This window comes from Hoplias malabaricus, unplaced genomic scaffold (genome assembly GCF_029633855.1).
Source record: "Hoplias malabaricus isolate fHopMal1 unplaced genomic scaffold, fHopMal1.hap1 H_5, whole genome shotgun sequence".
Classification (NCBI taxonomy): Eukaryota; Metazoa; Chordata; class Actinopteri; order Characiformes; family Erythrinidae; genus Hoplias; species Hoplias malabaricus.
In genome coordinates, this window is record NW_027101328.1 from 156,607 (window position 1) to 183,305 (window position 26,699).

The window sequence follows — 26,699 nt, forward strand, 5'->3', positions numbered from 1 at the left end:
GAAGGCATTGGAAACCACAGTGGCGGTGGTAACATTAAGCGTTGTTTACTCATCATGTATAGGCGTGTTGTTGTTGTTGCTGTTGTTTCTTGGGACTGAACACAACACCATCATTAGTTCAAACAGATCAGCAGAGTTTGTTCCTTCCTTGTTCTTTCGTCTGCCACCAATTCAAGGAGCATTTGAACATAATTTTACGAGCTGCTGTTGTGAGTCGGATAAAAACAAATGTGATCTCTGCTGTAGCTGGAGATTTTACAGATGGAGAGTTAGTGCTGGTCGTCTGCGTTGCATGTCATAGAGTGACGACTCTCTCTGGACAAAGTTTACACGCCACGATTTAGTCCCTACTCTGCTCTCTCAGAACCACGAAAGAACGGGCTAAAAAAGAACCCCGGTTCCAGGACCAGGATCAGACCTACCTGATTGAAAAGCAGAGTAAAGTCGAGTAGGCACCAAGCAGTGGAAAAGCTCCGTAAGTGTGCACAATTGAACACCCACCATTGAATTCGGTGCTCCATCACATGGAGGAGATGTGGAAACTTTATGATGGAGGTTCCTTTTAGAGCTTTGGCTTTCATGATGTTTGGGTTAGTAATGTTTTTCTGTAAGTAGTGTTTATTCGGAGGCTCAGAGAGCGGGAATTCTTCTGCTGTGGCACTGTGACTCCTCATGTTGTCAGGAGAGTGGAGGCTGTTAGCTAAGGGATGGATTTGTGTAATGAGGTAAGGAGGAACCAGAGCAGAAAGGGGGGAAATGTGTCCTTGAGGGGCTTTCTACACATATTCTCTCTCTCTCTCTCTCTCTCTCTCTCTCTCTCTCTCTCTCTCTCTCTCTCTCTCACTCACACACACACACACACACACACACACACACACACACACAGCACTCATGAGGCTCTGCCACAGTGTTGGTGAATGGGCATGTAAGCAGACACCAGATGCGCAAGCAGTGGTGTCATGCGTCATGCTCTCAATTGGCCGCGGATGCTTTATCCTGAGATGATTTATGTGGTCTGTGTGTGGGTGGTTTTGCATGTGTGTGTGTATGTCTGTGTGTGTGTGTGTGTGTGTGTGTGTGTGTGTACACAATGCATGATTCTCAGACTATGTGTGTATTTCTGTGTGTCTGGAATGCCTTGCTCATACACAATACTGTGCCAAAGTCAGATACCACCCTTAATGCTTTTATTCTCCAATGTCTCAGCCTCTGATGCATCCACCCTTCACCATCCCACAGTTCCCTGGCTTTGCAGGACCCCCTCTTTTAGATGTAGAGTTTTAGATATTTGCTACATTTTTGATATTTACACATTTGACACATTTACTATTATCTTTCCATTGTGTAAATACATTCAGATCTCTCTGGTACAGTTTCAGAGACGTCTGGAGGTGTTCTCCTGGTGCAAAACCTCACATACGATGCTTTATTCGAGTATTCAAGGGTACTGCTTTAACTTTCCTGGCATTTGTAGATGCAGTAAATTGCTGGGATTCAACATGTGTGTGTGTGTCTGTGTGTGTGTGTGTGTGTGTGTGTGTGTCTGTGTGTGTGTGTGTGTGTGTGTGTGTGTGTGTGTGTGTGTTAGGCTCTGCAGGGCAATAAAGATCAGTCAAGTCTCCAAAATGGTGCAGGATTATCTGCAGGCTTCACATTGCTCTGCAGTGCCTTGAGTCACAGCGCCACTCCAACACACTGACTGCTCTCGACACACACACACACACACACACACACACACACACACACACACACAACACACTTGCTTAAACTCAAGTCTGTTTTGATCTATTGTAGTGCCCTAATCTAATGCGTTATTCCTAACCTTAAACACTCTAAACCAGCCTTTCTCAACAAGTGTGCCACCTGGCTTCGTTAAGGGTTCCTTCAAAAATATTTGGATGCTGCTGCCATTTAAACAAAATCAATAGTTACAAAAGATATCATGAAGATCCAACTATGAAGACCTTCAAAATTAAAGCCAGAACTTTCTGAATACTTTGAGAATAAAGTCCGAATATTCTGCCCTAATTTCTCAGCATCTAAAAATTCCCTGTGATGTTCTTTTTAGTCAGTGGTTTTCATCTGAGTCTTTTGCGCACTATTGGCAGAGTAGGTTCTCGTTGAGAGTAGACACAGCAGATGCGGCCAAAAATGCATTTCATTGTCAGACATGTTTTTCAATAAAAATTCCAATTAGTCTACTGTTGTCAAGGAGGTTGTTACTAACTAACCCTAACCCTAACCTTAATTTCCTAATCCTATGTAGTTGTCAAAATCTTATTTACAGTTTAGTTTTATTCAGAAGGGATGCCATGCTGCTAAAGTATGTGATTTGAGCTCAGAAATGATGTTGACTGCTCAAACACTGCATTAATTAATGATGCTCTATGAATTTGTTACATTTGCTGGAATGGTTTAAAATAATATCCACACACAGATGCTTCAACACACACACACACACACACACAGAGAGTTCTATATCTGCCTTAATTCCATCAGTTCTTTCCTCTTTGAGTGCTGAATCGAGTTCATAGCCACAGTAGAAAAATTATAGATGAATGTGAGATTTTTTATTTTTTTTTTTGCTGGTATTGGGGATAAAATGAAGCGACCTAATCCAGTTTGTATGAAAAGCGAATGGAAAGCGATCGTTCAGCTGCAGCCCCAGTAATCCCCAGGAATAACAAGCTTATGTGCCAAATCCTCTATAATTTTATCTGGAATCTTCCATACAGTGGCATTAGAATGACATCAAAGCTGGACTGTTGATTCATGGCTAACAAATCAATAGGCAGATGAGCCGCATTAATTTTAATACGAGGCGCAGTGAAGGGTGGTGGGCGGAGGGGTAGGGCAGGGCTGGCATTACATACGCCTTTACTCCATTGTGGACACAGGCCTTAAAAAAATTACCGTGGACAATGCCAAGTGTTGGCAAAGACAGCAAACTACACCCTGGAGAGGGCACCAGTCCACCACACACACACACACACACTTGTGAACGATTTCACATCCTCAAACAGTCACACACATACACTCAAACCTGTGGACAGTCTCACACACTCACACAGTCACATACACACTCACGCCTGTGGACAATCTCAGTGGGTGGAGCTTGAGCATCTGGTGGAAACCCAGACAGATACAGAGAAAACACACCACACTCCTCACAGGCCGAAACCTTAACTCAAACCCAGTTGAGTTGTGTTACAGTGCTACATTCTCACCATATGAATCCTGTTGATTTTGAAAATGTACTTGATCTGTGTTAGCATCTACAGTTTGAACATTACATTTCCCATGGTATGGGCTCTTTAATATGCAGTATTTCCCGCTAAAGTGGGTTTTAAAGGGAATACACTAGGGCTCGTTTAAGGCCTTGTAAAGTACGCGTCATTAACTTGTATTGGATCCTCGTGACGAGACTTAGCGATGTGGTAAATTAGTCAGTCATCCGAAGGGGACGCCCATAAGCGCTTGTGTTAACATGATCCAGAAGTAATGAGGTACCTACTGTATACTCAGATCACCCCAGCATTTTCACATGTGAGTTCTTGTTTGTCTGGAACAAACGAACGAGGACTAGACGCACAGCTTCTGCATGCAAAATTACGCGGACAAATTACATCTCCAGAGCCTTTGTTTAAAAATTAATTCACCTATCTAATTAACAAAACACTCATTTGTGTTGCTTATTTAGCAAAGTGACCTTCTACCCTGCGTGTGCTGTTGGTGCAGCTGTGATAAACAACATCTACCTCTCCTACAGGAATACACAACAATAGCCAAGGAGGGGAATGATAGAAATAATAATGAGGAGAGAAATAAAGGAGAGAAATGTAGAAATACGGAGTGAAGAAAAAGAACAGAGACCTAAAGAGAGAGTGAGGGAGAGAGAAAAAAGGACAAGAGAGATGTGGACAGTGTGGATGTTCTGAGGTAATTAGACCCCGAGGACTTAAAGCTAGCCTCATTCAAGGACACAGCAGTGCTTCCAGTCCACTGATACCACTACATCTCTGTGTGCTTTCATGAGTAACTTGAATTAACACAGTGCCTTCTTAAAAGTCTAGGGGATTAATGATTGACATATGCACTTAAAAATAAAGGTGTTATAAAACGTTCCTTGAGCGATGCCATAGAAGAACCACCTTTGGTGGACTTCATTCATAGATGGGATTGTGCTCTAAATGCGGCTGTTGAACCGAGCTGGTTGAACCTTCTCTGTATTCAGGGCTGTAGGCAGGTATCAAAAGGCCGCCTTCAGTAGGGTGTATAATTTAAAACAGTTTTAAGCATCTGAAAAGTCCACTTTGTATATAATAAATATATACAATTGTTGTAATAACAAATATCTTACTATAACATGGTTCAGACCAAGATATTAGATGCAAGGGCAAAACCATAGTTTATTTTACAGAAGTGAACATAGAGGTAAAGAAAAGCAAAAGTACAAACACGGGGCACTACAAGAACATGAAACCACTTTTACAACCATACAATGATTAACAAGAAAACAAGGAACACCTGTGAGCTCCACCAATAGATTACAGGTACTGGACGTGGCTTGAAGAATAGCATGAGGAACAGAGGTGTGGGATTGTGTCCAAATGGAACCTTTGCACATAGAAAAATAATAGATTTTGAAGTATTTCACCAAATATAGCAAATGGAAATTTAATTTCATTCAATTTCAGACGACAGCTCTGTCAGTCACTATTTTCAACACTGTAATAACTGTTAAAAGACTGACGTTTTTCAGACTTTCCTCTTTATTCTGGTATTATTTTTCCTGCACTTTGAATCAATAGACAGGGAGCAATTACCCGAAAGGCAGAAGCCATTAAATATGAATTCATGTCACAATTTTTAAAAAGCCACACAAACTCATTCCGTCCTCAGCAGCGGACCAAGACTTTAAGACCAAGTCTCAGCTCGAAGAGACCGTCACCAATCAATTCTGAGCAAGCTCCATTAGTCAAAATCAGTCCGATAGCTCCGCTGACGTCTCTCTGAAAAGCTCGCTGCCTGGGAGATAGGCTCGCGGAACAAAATCACTTATCTCTGTATCCTCCCAACTCACCACAGCTTTAGGCCTCTCTCTGTGAGCCTGCTGATTTTGATAGACTCAGAGGCACAGAGAATCACGTTTAGGAAAAGAGAGGAACTGGATGTAACAGGTAAACACCGTCCAGACAGAAACGAGTCTGTGGAAACCTCCTGTTTTAGTTAAAGAACTTCTTTTGACTTATTCAGCCTACAGTGCTTTGGCCTCATCCATTCCTGTGGATAATATATAGAGGGTTTTAGTTGGGAGGTTTTTTGACACAACTCATATTATTAAAGCTGGAAGAACAGGCACGTTGGTGGCTCATGAGTGCATCCCATTATGTTCTGGAGGACAGCAAACTCAATGTGATAATAGGATGAGAAGGTGAAAAATGCCTGCCGGTGTTTACTGCAATATCTTAAGAGAACTGCTGAATTCCAAATGTCTACATACTCCATTTGTAGGTCAAAAAATATTTCTGCACTCATGTACTGCATTGTATGTTAAATTATAAAACCATTTATAATCGGCCACAAGCTGCACTTCTTCCAGTTGAACTAGTGCCTTGTCTGTTGTAGTTTTTATAATCTGTGAAGTGCACGTATGGAGGTTGGCGATGTTTGGGACACTGAGCCTGAAAGCACTGTTTGTGAGCCTGAATTCCTCGGTTATAGATTTGCCTCGATATGTATCTAAGATCACATATGAAATTGACTGAAATCTGATTTAACAAAGCCTTACATATCTGATTTGAATTCCATCCATCCATCCATTATCTGTAGCCGCTTATCCAATTCTAGGGTCGCGGGGGGTCCAGAGCCTACCTGGAATCATTGGGCGCAAGGCAGGAATACACCCTGGAGGGGACGCCAGTCCTTCACAGGGCAACACAGACACACACACATTCACTCACACACTCATACCTACGGACACTTTTGAGTCGCCAATCCACCTGCAACGTGTGTTTTTGGACTGTGGGAGGAAACCGGAGCACCCGGAGGAAACCCACGCGGACATGGGGAGAACACACCAACTCCTCACAGACAGTCACCCGGAGCGGGAATCGAACCCACAACCTCCAGGTCCCTGGAGCTGTGTGACTGCGACACTACCTGCTGCGCCACTGTGCCGCCCTCTGATTTGAATTATTATATATAATTATTTGAAAATTATTATTTAAAAAATTAATTTGAATCACTTCAGTCTGGTAATGTGAACGTAGCCTAAGAGTTCTTGGGCAAGACTCCAAACCAAGGCTGAAACAGCAGATTTTCTTATCGGTATTTTATTGTGACTTATTTTTAATGAACTTTAACAAATTAACTAAAGTGTAAGCCTGTTGTTTTTGTACACGTTGGTAGGTGGATTGGCGACTCAAAAAGTGTCCATAGATGTGAGTGAATGTGTGTGTGTGTTTGTGTTGCCCTGTGAAGGACTTGCGCCCCCTCCAGGGTGTGTTCCCGCCTTGCGCCCAATGATTCCAGGTAGGCTCTGGACCCACCGCGACCCTGAACTGGATAAGGGTTACAGATAATGAATGAATGAATGAATAAATGTGAATAGGGCAATAAAAAAAAAACAACAAAAGCAAAGATGAAAGTATGAAAGTATAGCTAAAAATATAATGAAGTACATTTCATTTATTTTTATCTGTTCAAACTTAAACTGTGCAGCCTAGGCACTGGAATAAAACTGCTGCACTTTTCAATGTAGAATGGAAAATACAAATAAAAAGCAGAGACACCCGGATATAACCGCTGCACCATTTAAGGTGGACTGGTGCCGGGATGAGTTAGTACTGTTTTAAGGACTTGAATGAAACCCTGACCCAGTGGTGTCCAGCAAAAGGCCTTATGTGGTGTAACTTGACCACAGAGTACAGTCACTAATAGAGGGCATGTGTTAGTCTTCGGTTACAGCAGCTGTGGGTGAGGTCTTGACAAAGGGGTAACCTCTATTGATTTCCATCCATTTGTCCTCTAAAAAGCTTACAGTATTGATCTTTACATTAAACAAACACACTGTCCTGAGCAGTTTCAACACTGGTGTCTTTCTATGGCTCTGGACTCGGCATCAGCAACAATGGCACTTCATAATGTGGAAGTACTGCAACAAAATATAAAACCAACACTAAAACAAATGATCAGTCTGTGTGCTTCCATCAGTGTAATAGCTCTCAATTAGTCACAAACCACCTTAATATAAGCTTAATGTAATTGTTATTTTAATCGCAACGACGAGAAGTGCATGAAACCCTAACCAATGCAATACGTCTTCATCACATCTAAATACAGACTTAGAAACTGAGCACTAATGAAACACTGTGAAAAGTCCTATCATGATATCGCAACATTAATGAAAGACACTCAAGCCCCACATCACGCAGCTCTCATATTCCCAGAGGCAGTGGATCGATTCTTCAAATATCATCTTCCATTTTAAAACACTTTCCTCGCTGCATAGGGTTTAACCGCCCAGGCGCTTTTACCCCGATATGATAACGGTATTAATAATTCATAAGGCCTTGTTTCTGATTCTGACACATGTGCAGGGTCCCTCTTTCTCTCCTTCTCTCTCTAGCAGCCGTGGGTTTCGTCCGGACTCATGTCGTGTAAACTTTAATGCCCACTGCAGGAAATAGGGTGGACACAGAGTGCGGTCAGTGCTGGAGGACCATTAATAACTCACAAGTGATCATCACTGAACGTGAAAGGACACTGAATTTACTGAAGGATGGGCGAATGAATGAATGGATGGATGGATAAATATATACATGGATAAATATATGGATGGTCTATTGAATTTGTGGTGGGGTTGTTATATAGATGGATGGGTGGATGGATGAATAGATGATACAATGAATGGTTAGTGCCCTGTGAAGGACTGGCGCCCCCTCCAGGGTGTATTCCTGCCTTGCGCCCAATGATTCCAGGTAGGCTCTGGACCCACCGCGACCCTGAACTGTATAAGCGGTTACAGATAATGAATGAATGAATGAATGGTTGTGTGGATGGAAATATGGATGGATGAATGCATTAATGGATGAATAAATGATATAATGAATAGGTAATGAATATATGGATGGATGGATGAAATTGAGGAATGGGTAGATAATTAGGTGGATGGATGCGTGTATGGTTGAATCATTGGATGACAGGAAGAATGGATGGATGAATGAATGAATGAATAAATACATTGATATATGTTGATTTAGATGGAAGGGTGGATGCTGTTTTAAAGGTAAACTGTCATACCTGGAGTCCACTGCTGTGCATGTTCACTGTTTCTACTTTTTCTCTGCGTGTTACTCGTCTATTAACATAATCCAGAGTGACAGCTCTGGACCCTCCAAAAACAACAGAAATGCATTCTGAGAGTTCTTCGGTCTAGAAGCAGCCCTAGTATGCACAAATCAAAAAAACACTTCTGCTACATTAGGCAATTCTTTATGTAATCTTTCAGGAGAAGACAGTGGCGGCGAGAGTGACTTTGCAGTATTCTGCAATCCTTACTGATCTGGGGTCTGTTTTCTAGCCGCTTGGAAATTAATCTCTGTCTAATTCCACTAGAGATCTGATCTGAGACCTGTAACAGACTGACAAAACTCTGTCCAGTCAGATATGCACTCTTCAGACTGATCTAGAGCTCTTTATAATACACACACACACACACACACACACACACATTTTCTGTTATCATTTTAAATTGACTGCACAAGCCATGGAACAAAATTGTTTTGGTTGTTTCATCTGCACTGGTATCTCTGAAAAGTGGCAGTCTTTGAAATGTTGGCTATTTCAATAATTAAGCAATTTGTGAGGCCCCCAGTGAGAGAGAGAGAGAGAGAGAGAGAGAGAGAGAGAGAGAGAGAGAGAGAGAGAGAGCTTGATGTGATGTTAAGCATTTAAAGAAGCGATTGCTTTTTTAAGTGCACATTGCCTTGACCCATTTCTGAAGATAAGGCAGAGTACTGGGTGGAATTCCTTGCTGGTTGTCTAACCCCAGCCCCCACTGCCTGTCCGGATCTGGGTGTGTTTCTTATTTCTTAAACCAGTGTTTATTTAAATCGGAAATGTGGTGCTATAAAGAACTGGATTTGCTGCTTTAGGCTAAAAGACCCACAGAAGCAGGAAAATGAAAGAAACCAGAATAAAAGTGAATGAGTCATTATCAATATTCAGGGGAAAATGGTCAAATGTATTTGAAATATATCCAGTAAATCTGTAGGAATTGGACAGTACCCATTTTTGGAGCTGTCCATAGAAAAACATGTCACGTCTGTGTCCACAATATTCACCTTAATGTAGCTGTTGGCATTTTCCCACTGGACAGTGAGGTATGGGTTGGTTCTGTGGCTGATTCCATCCTAGAACTGTTAAGGCAAGAAGTCGTATGCAAAAATGAAGAAAAGAAAATTCCAAAAGTGAACACAGTTCTGTTTCTTAATGAAAAATTTGTGTCCCGTTATAAACAGTGCCTGTTCCTTTAAATGTTAATGAGCCGCTCACTGTTCACCCTGACCCCAAGTGCACAGCAGTGAGGAGCGAGGAGCAGAAGCTCTGGTTTTTAGCCATTTTTCTTGGTTCTCTTTCTTCTCCATTCTCGTTTTTTCCGTTTTTACACGTATGTCTCCACGCTCGTTGTGTCTGTTTTGCTGCATTTAACCTCATCTTTGTGATTTCAAATAAATGCGGGTCCAGCGCTGTGATTGGGCAGACTCAGAACGGCTCGTTTTATCCCATGTTTTGTTACATAGGCAGAACACAGAAAGCTGACTGGGTGTGTCTTGTTTCACTTTGTTGATTGGAGGGATCCGGATCCACACATTAATGGGCTAAAAGTGATTTATTTGTCATGATGTGTCCCCGGGCGGCACGGTGGCGCAGCAGGTAGTGTCGCAGTCACACAGCTACTGTGGCGCCCCCTCCAGGGTGTATTCCTGCCTTGCGCCCAATGATTCCAGGTAGGCTCTGGACCCACCGCGACCCTGAACTGGATAAGGGTTACAGATAATGAATGAATGAATGAATGATGTGTCCTCTTCTTGTCTTGCCCTGTCTCATTGTGAGTGTATTAGTTACTCCGTCTATCTGATCAGACATGTGCAATGTGAAATCCATCATTATTGCAATTATCGCCTGGTTTCATCCACAGCAAACAACATAATCAACCTTTTGACTTGTTTTCATTTCGGCATGATAATGGGATCTTGGCTTTGGTGCATTATCTAAAAGAAGCAGGGAGTGATAGAGGGAATGAGGGATAGAGGGAAAGAACAAGAGGCAGAGGAACAGAGAGAGAGAGAGAACATGGCGCAGGGCCTCTGTGGTACATTTCTATATCTGTTCGACTCCACTTCTGCCTCCTTGACAAGACGGAGTGTGCCAGCCTGGAAACATGCATTATTTGCAACAGATATCATCCCCTAATGGCGTCTGTGCTCCCTCTGGCAGACCATAATGGACCGTTTTCCAGCCGCTCTGCATCTCCTTCTGTCTCTTTGATGCTGACGGAATGGGGACATAGTGTCACCTGGGAAGAAACAAGAGGAATGAGAGGAGCTCCTATTGCCTTGTCAGGAAGCTGGCATTAGGGGCACTTGACATGGCACGCACATGGAAAAAGGCTTGCGCTGGCGACAAAATATAAACAACAGTCATCCAACTCCTGCTCGCTGCGAGATTGTCCTCAGTAAATCTCACTGTCCGGTGACTTTCCACTGGAACGAAGCGTTGGTCACATGCAGCTTGCTCAGATCTCATGGACTTTGACCAGTTTTCCGATGGACCCTACTTTTGTTCAAGAAGAAGAAGGTGCAAAAAGGTTTCGGCACAATTTCCAAGCATGGGCTCAATCATCTGATGATCCTTGATGGTGCCACCACCAGACTCAACCAGGGGTTGTGTCTGAGTGGATCAGATGGCCCTCCATCTCCCACCATTACTCACTGTGATGGGAGCCAGCACAGCTGTTAGCTAAGGCAACCAAACTGGTAGTTAGTTACCAAATTAGGCTTTACATTCAAAAGACGTATGCTCTACATTTATCCTCCGAGACGTATCCTATGAGCCCATAGTCAGAGAACAGCGGTGTGTGCCTCAGCCCTGTCACTTTCTTTAATACACAGTTTTAATGATATTAATCCTCTGGTCATTTCGGCTCATCGGGGCTGGCACAGTGTTTTCCACATTCTGCGGAAATGACCGTGGCATATTTCCCAGCTCTGTGCGCTCTCAGAAGGATTAGACCTGATTCTCTCTGGCTCTGCATCAGAAATACAAAATTTCCTTTATTAGAACTTTAACTGTGGGTTGTGTGTGTGGGTGTGTGAGGCAGCTCTCAGCTCTCTCTCACTGACAGTTTCAGAGTCCTGCTCCCCTCTAACCACCAGTGCAAGCTTTAATCTCCCATACTGACCGTAGAACCCAGAGTAAAACAGGACCAAGATGATGTTTTATAACACTCTGGACTGTTTATACATTGCTGATATGGCTAGCAGAATATGAAAAGAGGCGGAGGGCTCCTGTGCCTCTGGGTGCTGTGAGACTCTCTCCAGCGCAGGGAGAGGAGCTGTGTATGAGATCAGTTGAGCCATCTTTCCCATCTGTTTACATTAGTGATGCACTCTGAAACCAGACAATCTGTCCCCAATGTGGCACTCGCACCCAAAAAATTAATTTGCCTGAAATCCATGGATAGCCTAAGTTCAGGACTGCAGATTGCTTTTCAGAAGTTGTATGAGCACCATATGGCTTATTAAACCATTTTAATATTCAAAATAAATTTTAAATAGCAATAAAGCACAGATGCTTACTGCGAAATAATCCCTCACTGCTGTAATAGCCCTGATAGCAAAACTCGGATACGTTTTAGCTGCTAAACTTCATTAAGCTCTGAGATGTTTATGTGTATTTAATGATGGAGCTCAAGTGCCTTCAGATATCACTTAGGAATAAAGAGAGTGTCCCTGGTGACTGGAGGAAGTGAGGGGCACTATCCACTGCCTTAAGATTGTGTTGTAATATTGGCCTAAAGGTTAGTGCCCTAGCTTATTATTAGGCATTACATAAGCCAAATAAGCAGTGTAATTTCATATGCCCTAAATGTTTCCCTGTCTCAGCTCACTCTTTGTCAGGAAGACTTTTCCCCAGGAAAGTGTAATAGGAGCTCAGGGAATGAGGCGCTCACTTTTACAGGCCTTCTCCAGACGGCAAATGTTTCTTTGCTTCATTTCTTGAGAAAATGATGTGTGAATGCTGTCGGTGTTGTACACAAACAACATTCTCCCCCGCTGCTAAAAGCATTAACTCTTTCTGAGTACTCCATATAATCTTGCAAAAGGAGTGTGTGTGTGTGGAGTGTTTTATAGCCTTATTTAAAGCTATTAATATTAAAATATTGCACATTCTAGAATGAAATTAATTAATTGTTTATGTTTAAATGTTTGCTCACTCAGTCTTTCATTCACAAACAGACTCATTCAATCATTCACTCACTCACTCACTCACCCACATACTCGCATGCATTCATACTCACATGTCCGTTTTTACTCACTCGCTCATTCACATATTCATGACCATACTGATTTATTCATGCTCTCACTCACATACTCATTCACTCAGTCACTTACTCATGCACTAACATATTCATTCTTTCTCTCACTCAGTCACATATACATATTCACTCACTCACATGCAATCATTAATTCTTTCATGAACTCACATTTGTGCTTACAGCACATACTCACTTTCACACACACATAAATACTCACTCACTCACTCACTCACTTATTCACATATATTATCCTTCATTCACTCACAATTAGCAACTGCACTACAAGGTATGCTATATCTCACATACTCACTCACATTGAGGGAGGACTCCACAAGGTGGTGCTGTTGTGCTTCATGTAATATCCATGCATATTTTTGTTAATGAACTTAAATCTAACCAAACAAAAAACAAAAAGGGTACAGATTCCTTAAATCTCACAAGAAATGCTGAGCTGGCGTCCACAAACTTCTGGACATCAAGTGAACTTACATATTAAAATATATAACTGCTCAAGGACGTTGGTGCTGTTTTTGAAGGACACACACCCACACTCCATATCACCGGGCACTGAGTCCTGAAAAGCAGCCCTAGACTATTATTGCTCATCCGCCAAACTTCCTCTGAGACATGTGAAGCCACTTATCGCTCTTTTTAAACTGCTGCCAATACAACACCACTGGACAGCTCAACACGCTTGGAGGAGAATAACAACAATTATCTAGATCTGCTATTCCTGCAAACAGACTTAAGGGCAGACTGATGACCATCCTTCTCACCCGGGAAGCCATTGTGCTTTCTTAGACCCCCAGGCTTGGGCTGCTGAAGCATCCCCTGGGATCGAAGCATTAACTTTGTGATTTCAAGGAGAAGGACCTGATCATAGCAGTAGTGGATTATATTAAAGAAACTGAGCTGTCCTTGTTTGGTCTAAAGAAAAGAGTGTGTTCTGTTCATGTACTTGTGGCCTAAGGGCTAAGTGCTATAGTGCCACATTGACATTGCAGATGCCTCGTGGCCCCAGGCGGCACTGGAGGCAGCCATAGAACTTGTGTTTTATTCTATTTGACCTGTGGATCTTCACAATAGTGCAATCTGAACTGTGGTCCCCAGGTTCTACACACAACTATGTGCATTAGTTTTCATGCTGTAGTCGTAGCCCTAGATGTGTCAAATGAGAGTAGAAGATTCTTGCTGGATTTCAATAACCACTCCAGCTTTACTAGATGTTGGAGCATCACTGTGAGGATCTGATGGTGTTTATCCGTGAGATCATTAATGATTTTAAATAGGTTTTAGAAGGTGCTTGACTCTAGTAGTGAATTTACACCCTACTAGCTGATGCCTGACATTGAGCAAGGTGACTTTAGGCTCATGTGCAGCTGTTCTGTGGATGAGTGCTTTTCTATGAAGACTGTGTGTACTCAACTCTATGCACCATATTTTCCTGGAAACCAGCAGCTCCAACTGATATTAACATGCACCAAAATGTGCTGCTGCAAACACTGACTCCTGATCCCAGAGGTGTTGATTGTCGTTCCATGTGCTGATAAGGGGCTGCGACTATCTTCCGCTGATAAACACATGCAAACGAACCGGCATCGTTTATTTATCACGTCATTTATAGGAAAACTGTCAGATGTGTCTCTCTTAGGAGGGAAAGCTTTAACACATATATCTATAGATAAAACATCCTTTTATTGAACCCAAAACTGCTTGACAAGAACAAGCACCTGCTGTTTGTCGATCGTTACCTTCTTCTGATGTTTTAGGGCCTTCTTCACTCTTCACTGTCTGCAGGAGAAAAGATGGCGGGTGGATGGAGGAGGGTTAATGAGGGTGGGTTAATGTCTAAAATGTAAGTCAAATTAGTGCCAGTCTGTGATCTTTTGTCTTTAGACATTCCCAAAAAAATACTTCTATGATTAAGAGTCTGTATTATCTCTGGAATAAAGAAGCTACGCCTACTAAGATAAAATGCCTTGAAATAAATGATTAAGAGATGAAGTCAGAGAGAGAGAGAGAGAGAGAGAGAGAGAGAGAGAGAGAGAGAATGAGAGGAAGCCAGACACTGAAAAGAGAACTTACTTTTTAAATTCAAACCAATGATGCAAAGCTGGACTCATCTCACAATTTTATGATTTAGCGTTGTTGTTGTTGTTGTTGTTGTTTGTCTACAGTATTGGCTGGATTTTATACACTCCAACCATCAATGTATCTCCCCCAATCACATACAATGCCTTTCCCAATCACACAGAGTGTGGAGGCGAAAAGTTACTTGAGATAAGGAGGTGGACGCTTGTGTGTAGGCGTTTTATTTATTTATTTATTTATTTATTTTTGGATTATTTTGTTAATTATTTTTTATAATTACAAACACAGTGAGTAACAATGTAACAAACAAATGTGAGAACAATGCAATCTAAAAGATATGAGAACAGCATTTCCAGAGACTACAAGAGGTTAGAACAGTGACTTAACATGTACCATCAGGGGGCGCCACTCGGGGAAACGTTAGGATGGTTCTACACTCTTAAAAATGAAGGTGTTACGAAAGGTTATTTGAGCAGTGCCACAGAAGAACAACTTTTGGTTCCATAAAGAACCATTTTAGCTAATATTTCTAAGTGGGTAAAGAACTTTAAGATCCAGTGGTTGATTTTTAAACCTATAAAAGATTCTTTGCTCTCACACATCTCTTAAAGGAGAAGTTCACGACTGTAAACAAAAAACACCTTTAGAATTTTTAAATGACAAAAGAGCAGGAGAGTGTTTGAAACACAGTGGTGCAGCAGGTAGTGTCGCAGTCACACAGCTTGTGGGTTCGATTCCCGCTCCGGGTGACTGTCTCTGAGGAGTTGGTGTGTTCTCCTTGTGTCTGCGTGGGTTTCCTCCGGGGGCTCCGGTTTCCTCCCACAGTCCAAAAACACATGTTGGTAGGTTGATGGGCGACTCAAGAGTGTCCGTAGGTGTGAATGTGTGTGTGTGTGTGTCTGTGTTGCTCTGTGAAGGACTGGCGCCCCCTCCAGGGTGTATTCCTGCCTTGCGCCCAATGATTCCAGGTAGGCTCTGGACCCACCATGGTTCTGGCGCCGGTGCTGAATCATTGCACACTAGACCGGTTCCCACAACTTGGCACAGTTAGCTACTGTTGTGCCCCACTGTGCCCTGCTGTGCCCCATGTTCCCCTATGACATAGTAATAAGGGTAACCATTTGAATGCATGTAAAATAAACACATTTTTGGCTATGCTTTGGCATTTGATGGTGTTACCAAACACATCCAAAAATAACTCTCATGTCTATGCTTTCATATTAAGAACTTTAAACTCCTGGCTGGATGTTCTGGTGTGTGTGTGTGTGTGTGTATGAAGCCTGGCTGTAGCGGCCCACAGTGAAATACTGAGTGTTTGATGCAGCAGCTGAATAAACCTCTGATGGACTTCTAGCTTTGAGCCGTGTCCAGGTCGCAGATGAAAGGGTAGCGGACACATCTGAGCGAGCCCTGCCCCGTGCGGCTGGCGAGAGATTCCTGCACATATTCATACTGTCAGGCCTGATGAAAGACAACAAACAGGTGGTGTGCACAACTAATCAGCCTCGGAGCACACGTTACACCAGCGTTTACTCTCGCAACACACAACAGGCGAACGCTGAACGGGCTTCTGAGGAACAGATCAGAGAAATCGCTTTCATCTCCCTGTGTAACTCCACCAAACTCAGATCAGTGCAGGCTTTCGCCCTCAGTCCGTCCTTACTGTGTTAGCATGAGCTAATCAGAGCTGAGGTTCCAGACAATTTACAATTTACATTCACACATCAGCATTTGGCAGATGCTCTAATCCAGAGTGACTTACAAAACCCACTCATTTGCATATACCAGACTATAAAGTCTGCAGCAGCTTGGCTTCATCCGTTCATGTGGAAGTTATAAAGAGTGTTTCTAGGCTTTTAATGAAGGACAGTTCAAAACAGAACACATCGGCATGCATTAAACCAGAGTAATAAAAACACAAATGGGGTGCAGTGGTCTATTGCTGGCAACTGACCCCAAGCCTGCTGTGTGGAAGACAGTTAGTGCTACCCACTACACTATAGCATCCACATCTCTTATGTGCTTCATTTTTATTCATTCGTTCATTCTCCCTCATACCAAACACACATGTTCATAGGTTGGTATTGTCCACAGGTTTAAGTGTATAAGTGACTGTGTGAGTGTGTGAGACTGTCCACAGGTCAGAGTGTGTGACTGAATGAGTGTGTGAATCTGTCCACTGGTGAGTGTGTGAGTAACTGTGTGTGTGTGTGTGTGTGTGTGTGTGTGTGTTTGTGTGAATCTGTCCACAGGTGAGAGTGTGTGAAACTGTCCACAGGTGAGAGTGTGTGAAACTGTCCACAAGTGAGAATGTGTCAAACTGTCTACAGGTGAGAGTGTGTGAATCTGTCCACAGGTGAGAGTGTGTGAATCTGTCCACAGGTGAGAGTGTGTGAAACTGTCCACAGGTGAGAGTGTGTGAATCTGTCCACAGGTGAGAGTGTGTGAATCTGTCCACGGGTGAGAGTGTGTGAAACTGTCCACAGGTGAGAGTGTGTGAATCTGTCCACAGGTCAGAGTGTGTGAATCTGTCCACGGGTGAGAGTGTGTGAAACTGTCCACAGGTGAGAGTGTGTGAATCTGTCCACAGGTGAGAGTGTGTGAATCTGTCCACAGGTGAGAGTGTGTGAATCTGTCCACGGGTGAGAGTGTGTGAAACTGTCCACAGGTGAGAGTGTGTGAAACTGTCCACAGGTGAGAGTGTGTGAATCTGTCCACAGGTGAGAGTGTGTGAATCTGTCCACAGGTGAGAGTGTGTGAAACTGTCCACAGGTGAGTGTGTGTGAATCTGTCCACAGGTGAGAGTGTGTGGGTCCGTCCACAGGTGAGAGTGTGTGAATCTGTCCACAGGTGGGAGTGTGTGAAACTGTCCACAGATGAGAGTGTGTGAATCTGTCCACAGGTGAGAGTGTGTGGGTCCGTCCACAGGTGAGAGTGTGTGAATCTGTCCACAGGTGAGAGTGTGTGAATCCGTCCACAGGTGAGAGTGTGTGGGTCCGTCCACAGGTGAGAGTGTGTGAAACTGTCCACAGGTGAGAGTGTGTGAAACTGTCCACAGATGAGAGTGTGTGAATCTGTCCACAGGTGAGAGTGTGTGGGTCCGTCCACAGGTGAGAGTGTGTGAATCTGTCCACAGGTGAGAGTGTGTGGGTCCGTCCACAGGTGAGAGTGTGTGAATCTGTCCACAGGTGAGAGTGTGTGAATCCGTCCACAGGTGAGAGTGTGTGGGTCCGTCCACAGGTGAGAGTGTGTGAAACTGTCCACAGGTGAGAGTGTGTGAAACTGTCCACAGATGAGAGTGTGTGAATCTGTCCACAGGTGAGAGTGTGTGGGTCCGTCCACAGGTGAGAGTGTGTGAATCTGTCCACAGGTGAAAGTGTGTGAATCTGTCCACAGGTGAGAGTGTGTGAATCTGTCCACAGGTGAGAGTGTGTGAAACTGTCCACAGGTGAGAGTGTGTGAATCTGTCCACAGGTGAGAGTGTGTGAAACTGTCCACAGGTGAGAGTGTGTGAAACTGTCCACAGGTGAGAGTGTGTGAATCTGTCCACAGGTGAGAGTGTGTGAATCTGTCCACAGGTGAGAGTGTGTGAATCTGTCCACAGGTGAGAGTGTGTGAAACTGTCCACAGGTGAGAGTGTGTGAAACTGTCCACAGGTGAGAGTGTGTGAATCTGTCCACAGGTGAGAGTGTGTGAATCTGTCCACAGGTGAAAGTGTGTGAATCTGTCCACAGGTGAGAGTGTGTGAATCTGTCCACAGGTGAGAGTGTGTGAAACTGTCCACAGGTGAGAGTGTGTGAATCTGTCCACAGGTGAGAGTGTGTGAAACTGTCCACAGGTGAGAGTGTGTGAAACTGTCCACAGGTGAGAGTGTGTGAATCTGTCCACAGGTGAGAGTGTGTGAATCTGTCCACAGGTGAGAGTGTGTGAATCTGTCCACAGGTGAGAGTGTGTGAAACTGTCCACAGGTGAGAGTGTGTGAATCTGTCCACAGGTGAGAGTGTGTGACTGGGTGAGTGCACGGTGCCCTGTGCTGTGTCTGTGCTTATCTTACACCCATTCGTACTGAACAGGATCCAGATAAAGGAGTTATAAAAGATGAATGAATGAAAGAACAAATGAATGAACGGATGAACATTGTAATGAATGAATGAATGAATTCGCTCTATCAGTGAATATATCAGAATGGATACGGTTTAATTACCAGAATATTGATGTAAGAACCGTACTCATCTTCATCCCCTATCCCTGAGGTTATATTCTCAGACGGCAGGGCTGGAATAGCTTGAGGCTAATGTACTGTGACACTGATGGTGTTTAGCCATGGTGGGCTTTTTTTGTATGTGTGTGTGTGTGTGTGTGTGTGTGTGTGTCTGTGTGTGTGTGTCAGTCGTCTTGCTGCATGTGTTTTTGTTCCAGAGACAGCCTAATGAGTGTGTGTCTGCAGTCCACCCACTCTGGGAGGAAGATCCAGGATACAGCTGCTGGCAGAACTGAACTAATCACAGCCTAGCACCTCACATCACTGTCGTAACTGTGTGTGTGTGTGTGTGTGTGTGTGTGTAATCCTCCAGGCCTGGCTCCACTCCTGTCCAAATGATGCCTTGTAGGGGTACACATACTCTCAAATGGAGACAGTTATAAGTATTAATTAACCCTCCTCTTTCCCATTGTCCACTGGAGGGGTAACGATACACATTCAGAACCCAGTCAGTACAATATGATTGTGTACGTGTATCAAATAAAACATTATAATGACCTCCCTGTCAGCTTTTCAGCTTCAGTTGAAGACTATAGTGCTGTAACTGTTGCTCTGCATACTTTGTTGGTCTATGGCTATGATTTGGGTGTTGGATCATTCTCAGCACTGCAGTGACACTGAATTTGTGGTTGTGTGTTCGTTTGTGTTGCGTTGGTACAAGTGGATCTGACACAGCAGGTGCTGCTGGAGGTTTTACTCACTGTGTCCATTCATATTTACTCTGTTAGACACTTCTACCTTGTTAGTCCACCTTGTGGATATAAAGTCAGGGACAGGATGCTGACCATAGGACACTGCTGGCTGTGTTATTTTTTATTTTTGGACTATTCTCAGCCCAACAATAGCACTGAGGAGTGTGGGGGTCAGGTGCAGGTGATTTTGGTGGGTCCTGACTATTGAAGAACAGATTTAACGAGGATAACAAAGCATGCAGAGCAATCACTGGACTATAGTCTTTCGTTTTAGAACTACAGAATGCTCCTGGGTCAGTGAGGATGATAAAGTATAGTAAACAGGCTTAAATTTACCTTTTTTTAATTATTTAAGTTTTAAATTAAATAGTATGGTGGCACGGTGGTGCAGCAGGTAGTGTCGCAGTCACACAGCTCCAGGGACCTGGAGGTTGTGGGTTCGATTCCCGCTCCGGGTGACTGTCTGTGAGGAGTGTGGTGTGTTCTTCCTGTGTCTGCATGGGTTTCCTCCGAGCGCTCCAGTTTCCTCCCACAGTCCAAAAACACACGTTGGTAGGTGGATTGGCGACTCAAAAGTGTCCGTGGGTGTGAGTGAATGTGTGTGTCTGTGTTGCCCTGTGAAGGACTGGCGCCCCCTCCAGGGTGTATTCCCGCCTTGCGCCCAATGATTCCTGGTAGGCTCTGGACCCACCGCGACCCTGAACTGGATAAATGGTTACAGATAATGAATGAATTAATAGTATCAGGTCATCTTTACCTGGATGACGTTCAGGAATGAGTTTAGGTTCAAGCTCTGCTTTCTCAAGGGTAAAAAATGCCCATTCTAAAGGGTAGTGACTATGTCATGGCCACCTCTTCCCAGTTCCTGAGGGAGATGGAGATGGATGGGAGAATTTAGAGGAGCTCTCTCCCAACCATTTTCTCCTCACTCTGGGGAAGAATCACACTATCGCTGGCTTCAATCTATATTCTTTCCAGCTCAGAACATACATCTCCTCAGAGAGACAGTGGTCAGTCACCACATGTACTGGCCATTTCTCCAGTCTGACATTTCCCCCCTTCATTAAGTCATCAACCGTCTGCTAATGCACCACCAGGAAACCCTTCAGGTGCAGACTGGGGTCTTTTCCAGAGTCCTTCCCCTTTCACAGATGTTCAGAGATGGGCTCACTTGACCCCAAAGCGTTACAGACTAGAAATTGAGAGTGGGAACATGGTCGGTTGGTCTTCTTGGGGGCTGTTGAACAGCAGCAGAGAGTAGAAAAACACACTCTACTGAAAAGAGTTTGAAAGCAATTCGAACAGATGGAAGTCTTTGAGAGGGGTTGCACTGTAGGGCTCCTGGGGAGAAGGATGGTCTTATCAATGTACTGCGTGACATAATGGTCATGCGGATTATACCATAGCACGCTATTGGTGGATAGAAGCAGGCACACATACGTGACTTGAAGGATCTACACAAGGAAGACATACGCAAAACATGGGAGAAGCAACACATTGTCCGAAATGTTGGCATGACCCATCAGAAATGACTGGGAGTATTCAGTGAACAGTGATGCCCTGAGGACACCATGAGTTGCCCTGTTAGTACAACACCATTGGCAGATGGCTGCAAGATGGAGGACTGTTACCACGGCTGCCCTTAATGCATTCAACATCGCCAAGGACTCCAATGGTGTGGTGCCAGACTGTCATGGAGTCACCTGGCAATGGGTCGTTTTCACGGACGAGTCCCGCTTTAGTCTTTGGTGGACAACCAACAAGTCCACGTGTTGAGGCACCATGGTGAGATGAGCAAACTGTGGTCACCTGTCACACGTCCAGAAGGTCAGGTGTCATATTGTGGGGTTCAAAACTCTGCCTGATGCCATACTGATAGTACATAATGTATCAGTCTAAATTTTTAATCATTTATTGTTCCTGATAACCTTTATCTTCCTTCCACATGTCACTGCAATCCAACACTTCCTTCTGGCTGCAACAATTTTTTTTGATGATGAGTGTATTTAACTATGTAAATTTTTATATATTTTTTTTACCTCACATTCAACCCAGCAGTTCCAGCTTGGAGGCAAATTCCAAACCCTTTTGATTTTGAACCAAATGTCCTCTGCTGTCATTTGTGAGATGTGGGGGACTGTGGAATAGGAATGAAAAGTTCTGGTCAGTGTGCAGTGGCTGTTCTGAGGTTTATTTCTCTCTCTCTCTCTCTCTCTCTCTCTCTCTCTCTCTCTCTCTCTCTCTCTCTGGATGAGGGGCAGTGATGTGTGGAAGAAAGAATATGTTTGATTTAACAGCTGCTCTCTCTGAAAGTGCTGGTGAAATTCAGTGTTTCTGGATTGTGTTTGTGCTGATGGCTGTTGGATGAACGACCTGATCACAGAAATCACATACATCACAGAAATAATAAAGAAACACCAAAATGACGGTCAGAAAACATTAGGAGAAAGAGAATGAGATGAATGTGGGGCTACTTCCCTGACGTCTAATGCTACTAATAGATATTGATCAGTACAGTGCTGAGAAGACAAGCTGTGTTTTTATGACTAAAATCATTCTGCTGTTATTATTTCTGCTGTTTATTTATCTTCTCTGATGCAATTAATACATCTCCAGCTGCTTAACAAAAATTCAAGACATTTTTGCACATAGACTTCACTGTAGATATTATAGCTGGATGTGAGTGTCTTTTAACATTGTGATAAAGTCCTAGACCTAGTTTTGAATGGTGGAGTTTTCCTAAAGCAGGACTAAAGCTGGTAACACATACATTTGTCGTCCTGAATTAAGGTCATTCTCACGTTTTTGGGCCATTAAAGCGTGACCTGCTTCTGTGAGTGACACTACAATATGATGTAAGTTTAGGGTTAAGTTTAGGGTCTAAGTGATGGCTAATGTTGAGGTTAGGGTTAGGATTAGCTTAAGTTTTAGGGTAAGTTTTAGCTTTAGGGTGATGTTTATGGTGAATCCCATTTCACCACTTGCCCCTTTCAGGTTGTCCCCAGGTTGATTTCAGGTTGTCCTTGAAGCTGATTGCCTAAAATGAACATGTTTCTATCTTGTTTTTACAGGAACTTCTACTACATCACGATGCTGCGGGACCCAGTGTCCCGTTACCTGAGTGAGTGGAAGCACGTGCAGCGTGGGGCCACCTGGAAAACGTCTCTGCACATGTGTGACGGCCGGGCAGCCACTCGGGCCGAGCTGCCTGCGTGCTACAGCGGCGAGGACTGGACGGGCGTCTCACTGCGGGACTTCATGAATTGCCCATCCAACCTGGCCAGCAACCGGCAGGTCCGCATGCTGGCCGACCTGAGCCTGGTGGGCTGCTACAACCTGTCGTCCATGAACGAAAGCGAGCGGAACCCCATCCTTCTAGCCAGCGCCATGCGCAACCTCAAGAACATGGCCTTCTACGGCCTGACCGAGTTCCAGCGCAAAACCCAGTACCTTTTCGAGCGCACCTTCCGTCTGCGCTTCATCTCAGCCTTCACGCAGCTCAACAGCACACGCGCCGCCAATGTGGAGCTGCGGCAGGACGTGCGCCGGCACATTGAGCGCCTGAATGTTCTGGACGTCCAGCTGTATGAGTTCGCCAAAGACCTCTTCCTGAGGCGCGTCCAGCTGGAGAGGCAGCGAGAGAGACAGGAGGAGCGGCTTAAACGCAGAGAAGAACGTCAACGGCTGAGAGAGTCCACCAGAGCAGTCCATCAGAGTGGACGGCAAGAAGAAGAGAAGACCACCACCACTGAGGACTACACCAGCCAGGTCGCTCGCTGGTGATGACCACACATGGACCCAATAAGAACTGGAGACCATTAAAGATGTCTTTCTATTACTGTTCTTTCTGGACTTCTGTGTGGAGTTAGAATACTGGGAAGCATCTCACAGAACTTGGAAACATACACACAGTCAATATTTGGAATGCACTGGATGTGTCCCTCAAAGACTTGGTGGGAGGGGCCTAATGGCACTTCTCCACTGCATGGCCCCAATTCTACTTGACTTGGCTGTATTTGACTATTGTGTTTTTGCATTAAGTAAATTTGGTCCTGGTTCAGGAACCGAGTTCTTTTTTAGTCCCTGTTCTCTCATGGTCCTGAGTAAGCCAAGTAGGAACTAAGCCATGACGTGTAAACCTTGCAGAGCACTGAGTGTCCAGAGAGAGTCGTCACTCTACGCCACGCAACGCAGACGACAGGCACTAACTCTCCATCTGTAAACTCTCCAGCTGCAGCAGAGATCACATTTGTTTTTATCCGACTCACAGCAGCAGCTCGTAAAATTACGCCGTGGTCTTTTGAAGAGGTTCAAAAGCTCCTTGGATCAGTGGCAGACGAAAGAATCAAGCGAGAGCTGGACGCTGCAACAAGGAAGAAACAAACTCTACTGATCTGTCTGAACTGATGACGGAGCTGTGTTCAGTCTCAAACAACAACAACAACAACACACCAATGAGTAAACAACGCTTAATGTTTCCCATTAGAGACAAGGTTTTGAGACATCGACAGCTAAATTTTGAGGAGGAGCTGTAGTATTGGAAAATGAATAAATGAAGGGAACAGGGACCAAACAGAAAGCAGATTCCAGTGGATTAGGGACCATGCAGTGAAAAAGCACCATATTTCAAGGGTACAGTAAGCCAACATTGACTTGTTAAGAGTTTTAAACTGCAGTATTAAGTCAAGACGCAGAGAAAATTCTCACAAGACTGGTACCTTCTGAGAACCTGAAACATTCACACAGTCATGTTAAGTGTGAATGAGTACTGCATCTGCCCCTAAAGGCCCTGGAGCCTAATGTATGTAATAGGTGCAGTTTACCACTCAAGCTTGCTCAAATTCAGTAAGCACTGTAGCTACAGGACACAAGCTGTAAAGAGAAAGAGAGCATGTGTCCAGTCAGTTCCATCCAAAGAATGGTTCACACAGCAATTTTCAATGTGCAGAGACTTGTTGTCAGAATAAGGATATGTGCGTTGAGAAGCAGAATCCATCCTTCACCAGTGAATCGATGATTTGAAAACATGAGCACAGGGCTTTACACTTGGTACTGGAACATTGCTGTGAGGATTTGATTGCTCAATGATTTTCAAATAAGGTGTTGATTAGTTAACAAAAAAATATCTTATACTCTATTAATCTACAGTCATTGTCCATTCCATCACTTCCACTGAACATATACATGCATTTTTATTTCTACAATTACAGGCTGTAGTCCATCTATTGGCCATTCACCTGCTTCTTCAATGGTCTGTACGTCCTCAGAGCAGGTGGTCTAAGATTTGGGTGGTGAATCATTCTCAGCGCTACAGTGACGCTGACGTGGTGCTGGTGTGTTAGTGTGTGCTGGGAGTGGATCAGACACAGCAATGGCTGCTGGAGTATACAAAGTATACAGAGCAACAGATGGACTACAGTCTGTAATTGTCAAACTACAACCTGCTCCTAAATGGACAATGGACGATGGTTTTTGTGCCTAAAAATCCATTTATCTGATGCAAAATGGCAAAATAACAGAAAGAAATGTTCAAGTCACATACTTTAAACATGTTCTCACCTCTCCTAATGATCTTAGCAATCCCAGTTGTACACGTTCTTCTTTTGTGTCTGTTTCCTTTTTTCAGCGTGGATATTTTAACAGCTCCACGTCTTTTCAGACCCATAATTTTGAGCTGTTCTCCTCACAGTGGAAAGATGGACATAGACAAATGTGGGTGTGCTCAGTTCCAAAGTGAGAGTGGAGCTTGATTTCCTGTTTTTATCTCAAGGGGGCAGTGTTGCTGTGAATCCAGGTCTTGCACGGCTTTCATGGGTTCCATTTTCTCTGTGTGTTTTAATGAGGAATGCCTCCTGGAATATAACTAGCTCTTACCTAAAGGCTGAAAATGACTGAAAGAGAATGGCAAACTTTTCCACAATACTGATTTTATTGCCTAGAAATGTGCCCACGCATAATGTTCACATTTGAAGAAGTTACAATAAGGAACAGCCGTGAAATATGTGGTCAGTTCGCTTTATGCAGGGATGGAATATGAAAGGCCAGATTGGTATTCCTCTCGCCTCCTTACCTCTGTCACACTGGCTGATTTTACACGTTTCTGGTGCCCGCGCGAAGGACGTTATTGCCTCGGAGTGGATTTCCAGTGTCTGAAAAATAGCCGTTAGAGAAACAGAAAGACGAGCAGAAAAGATCACGCCCTTTTTTTTTCAGCATTGTGCTCTTATTCTCCGGCAGAAGAACCTACGGTACTTTCTCTGATTGCTTCATCTTTGCACGTTTTCAATCACGGACCCCATTCTCAATGGCCAGTTATTTTCAAAGAATGCAGCACCCCCCCACCACCACTACCCCCCAAAAAAATGGTCCTTCACAAAACACAGCAGGAGATTTTTGATTTTTGTTGTGCAACCCAGTTCCAAACAACTGCTGCCATGTCTGAACTGAAATGCTGCTTAAGGCAAAAAGCAGGGATTAGTAAATAGTATTTAATGCCTCATGAAACTTACGGTGGTTTGTAAATATGCGCTCATTAGGAATGTGATGCCTACAACACGTCCCAGAAAAGATCTCTGTGTTACTTCACATCTCTTTTATCCACAATTAATTATTAACCTGGGTTTCACTGAGAAGTGTGTAATACACACAGGGCTAAAGGTTAGAGAAGATAACTTGGTACAAAATGGTTGCTGCTTCAATACACAATTTGGGTGGTTTGACTGTAGGAACAGTGCTTTCACCTCCATCAACATCCACAACCACAGGGCTCATGAACAAAGCACCTAAACTGCCCACCACTCTGGGTGTGTGTATGTAGGTTCACTGCCCCCATCATTAGTGTGTTTGTGTGTGTGTGTGTGTGTTCACTACCACATATGGGTTAAGTGCAGAGTCCAAATTTAATTGTACTGTTCTGCAAAGAAGATTAAACCATGTTTTGCTAAAGTGCACCATTATTTCAGTGTCAGTTTAAAACCACTTAAGTGATATATGCATGCACTATAATAACATTAATGCAAAATGAAGTGCATTAAATGGAAATACAATAACA

At 43.8% G+C, this 26,699-nt stretch overlaps 1 protein-coding gene across 1 annotated transcript in view; it reads left to right on the plus strand.

The window, feature by feature from the left end:
• LOC136686075 (heparan-sulfate 6-O-sulfotransferase 3-B-like) overlaps positions 1-23,431 on the plus strand; it is a 60,396-nt gene extending 36,965 nt beyond the window's left edge. Inside the window, exon 2 of the mRNA XM_066659570.1 lies at positions 22,720-23,431. Within this exon, the coding sequence (XP_066515667.1) occupies positions 22,720-23,431 (712 nt within the window). The remainder of the gene's footprint in view (positions 1-22,719) is intronic.
• The last annotated feature ends 3,268 nt before the right edge of the window (positions 23,432-26,699 follow it).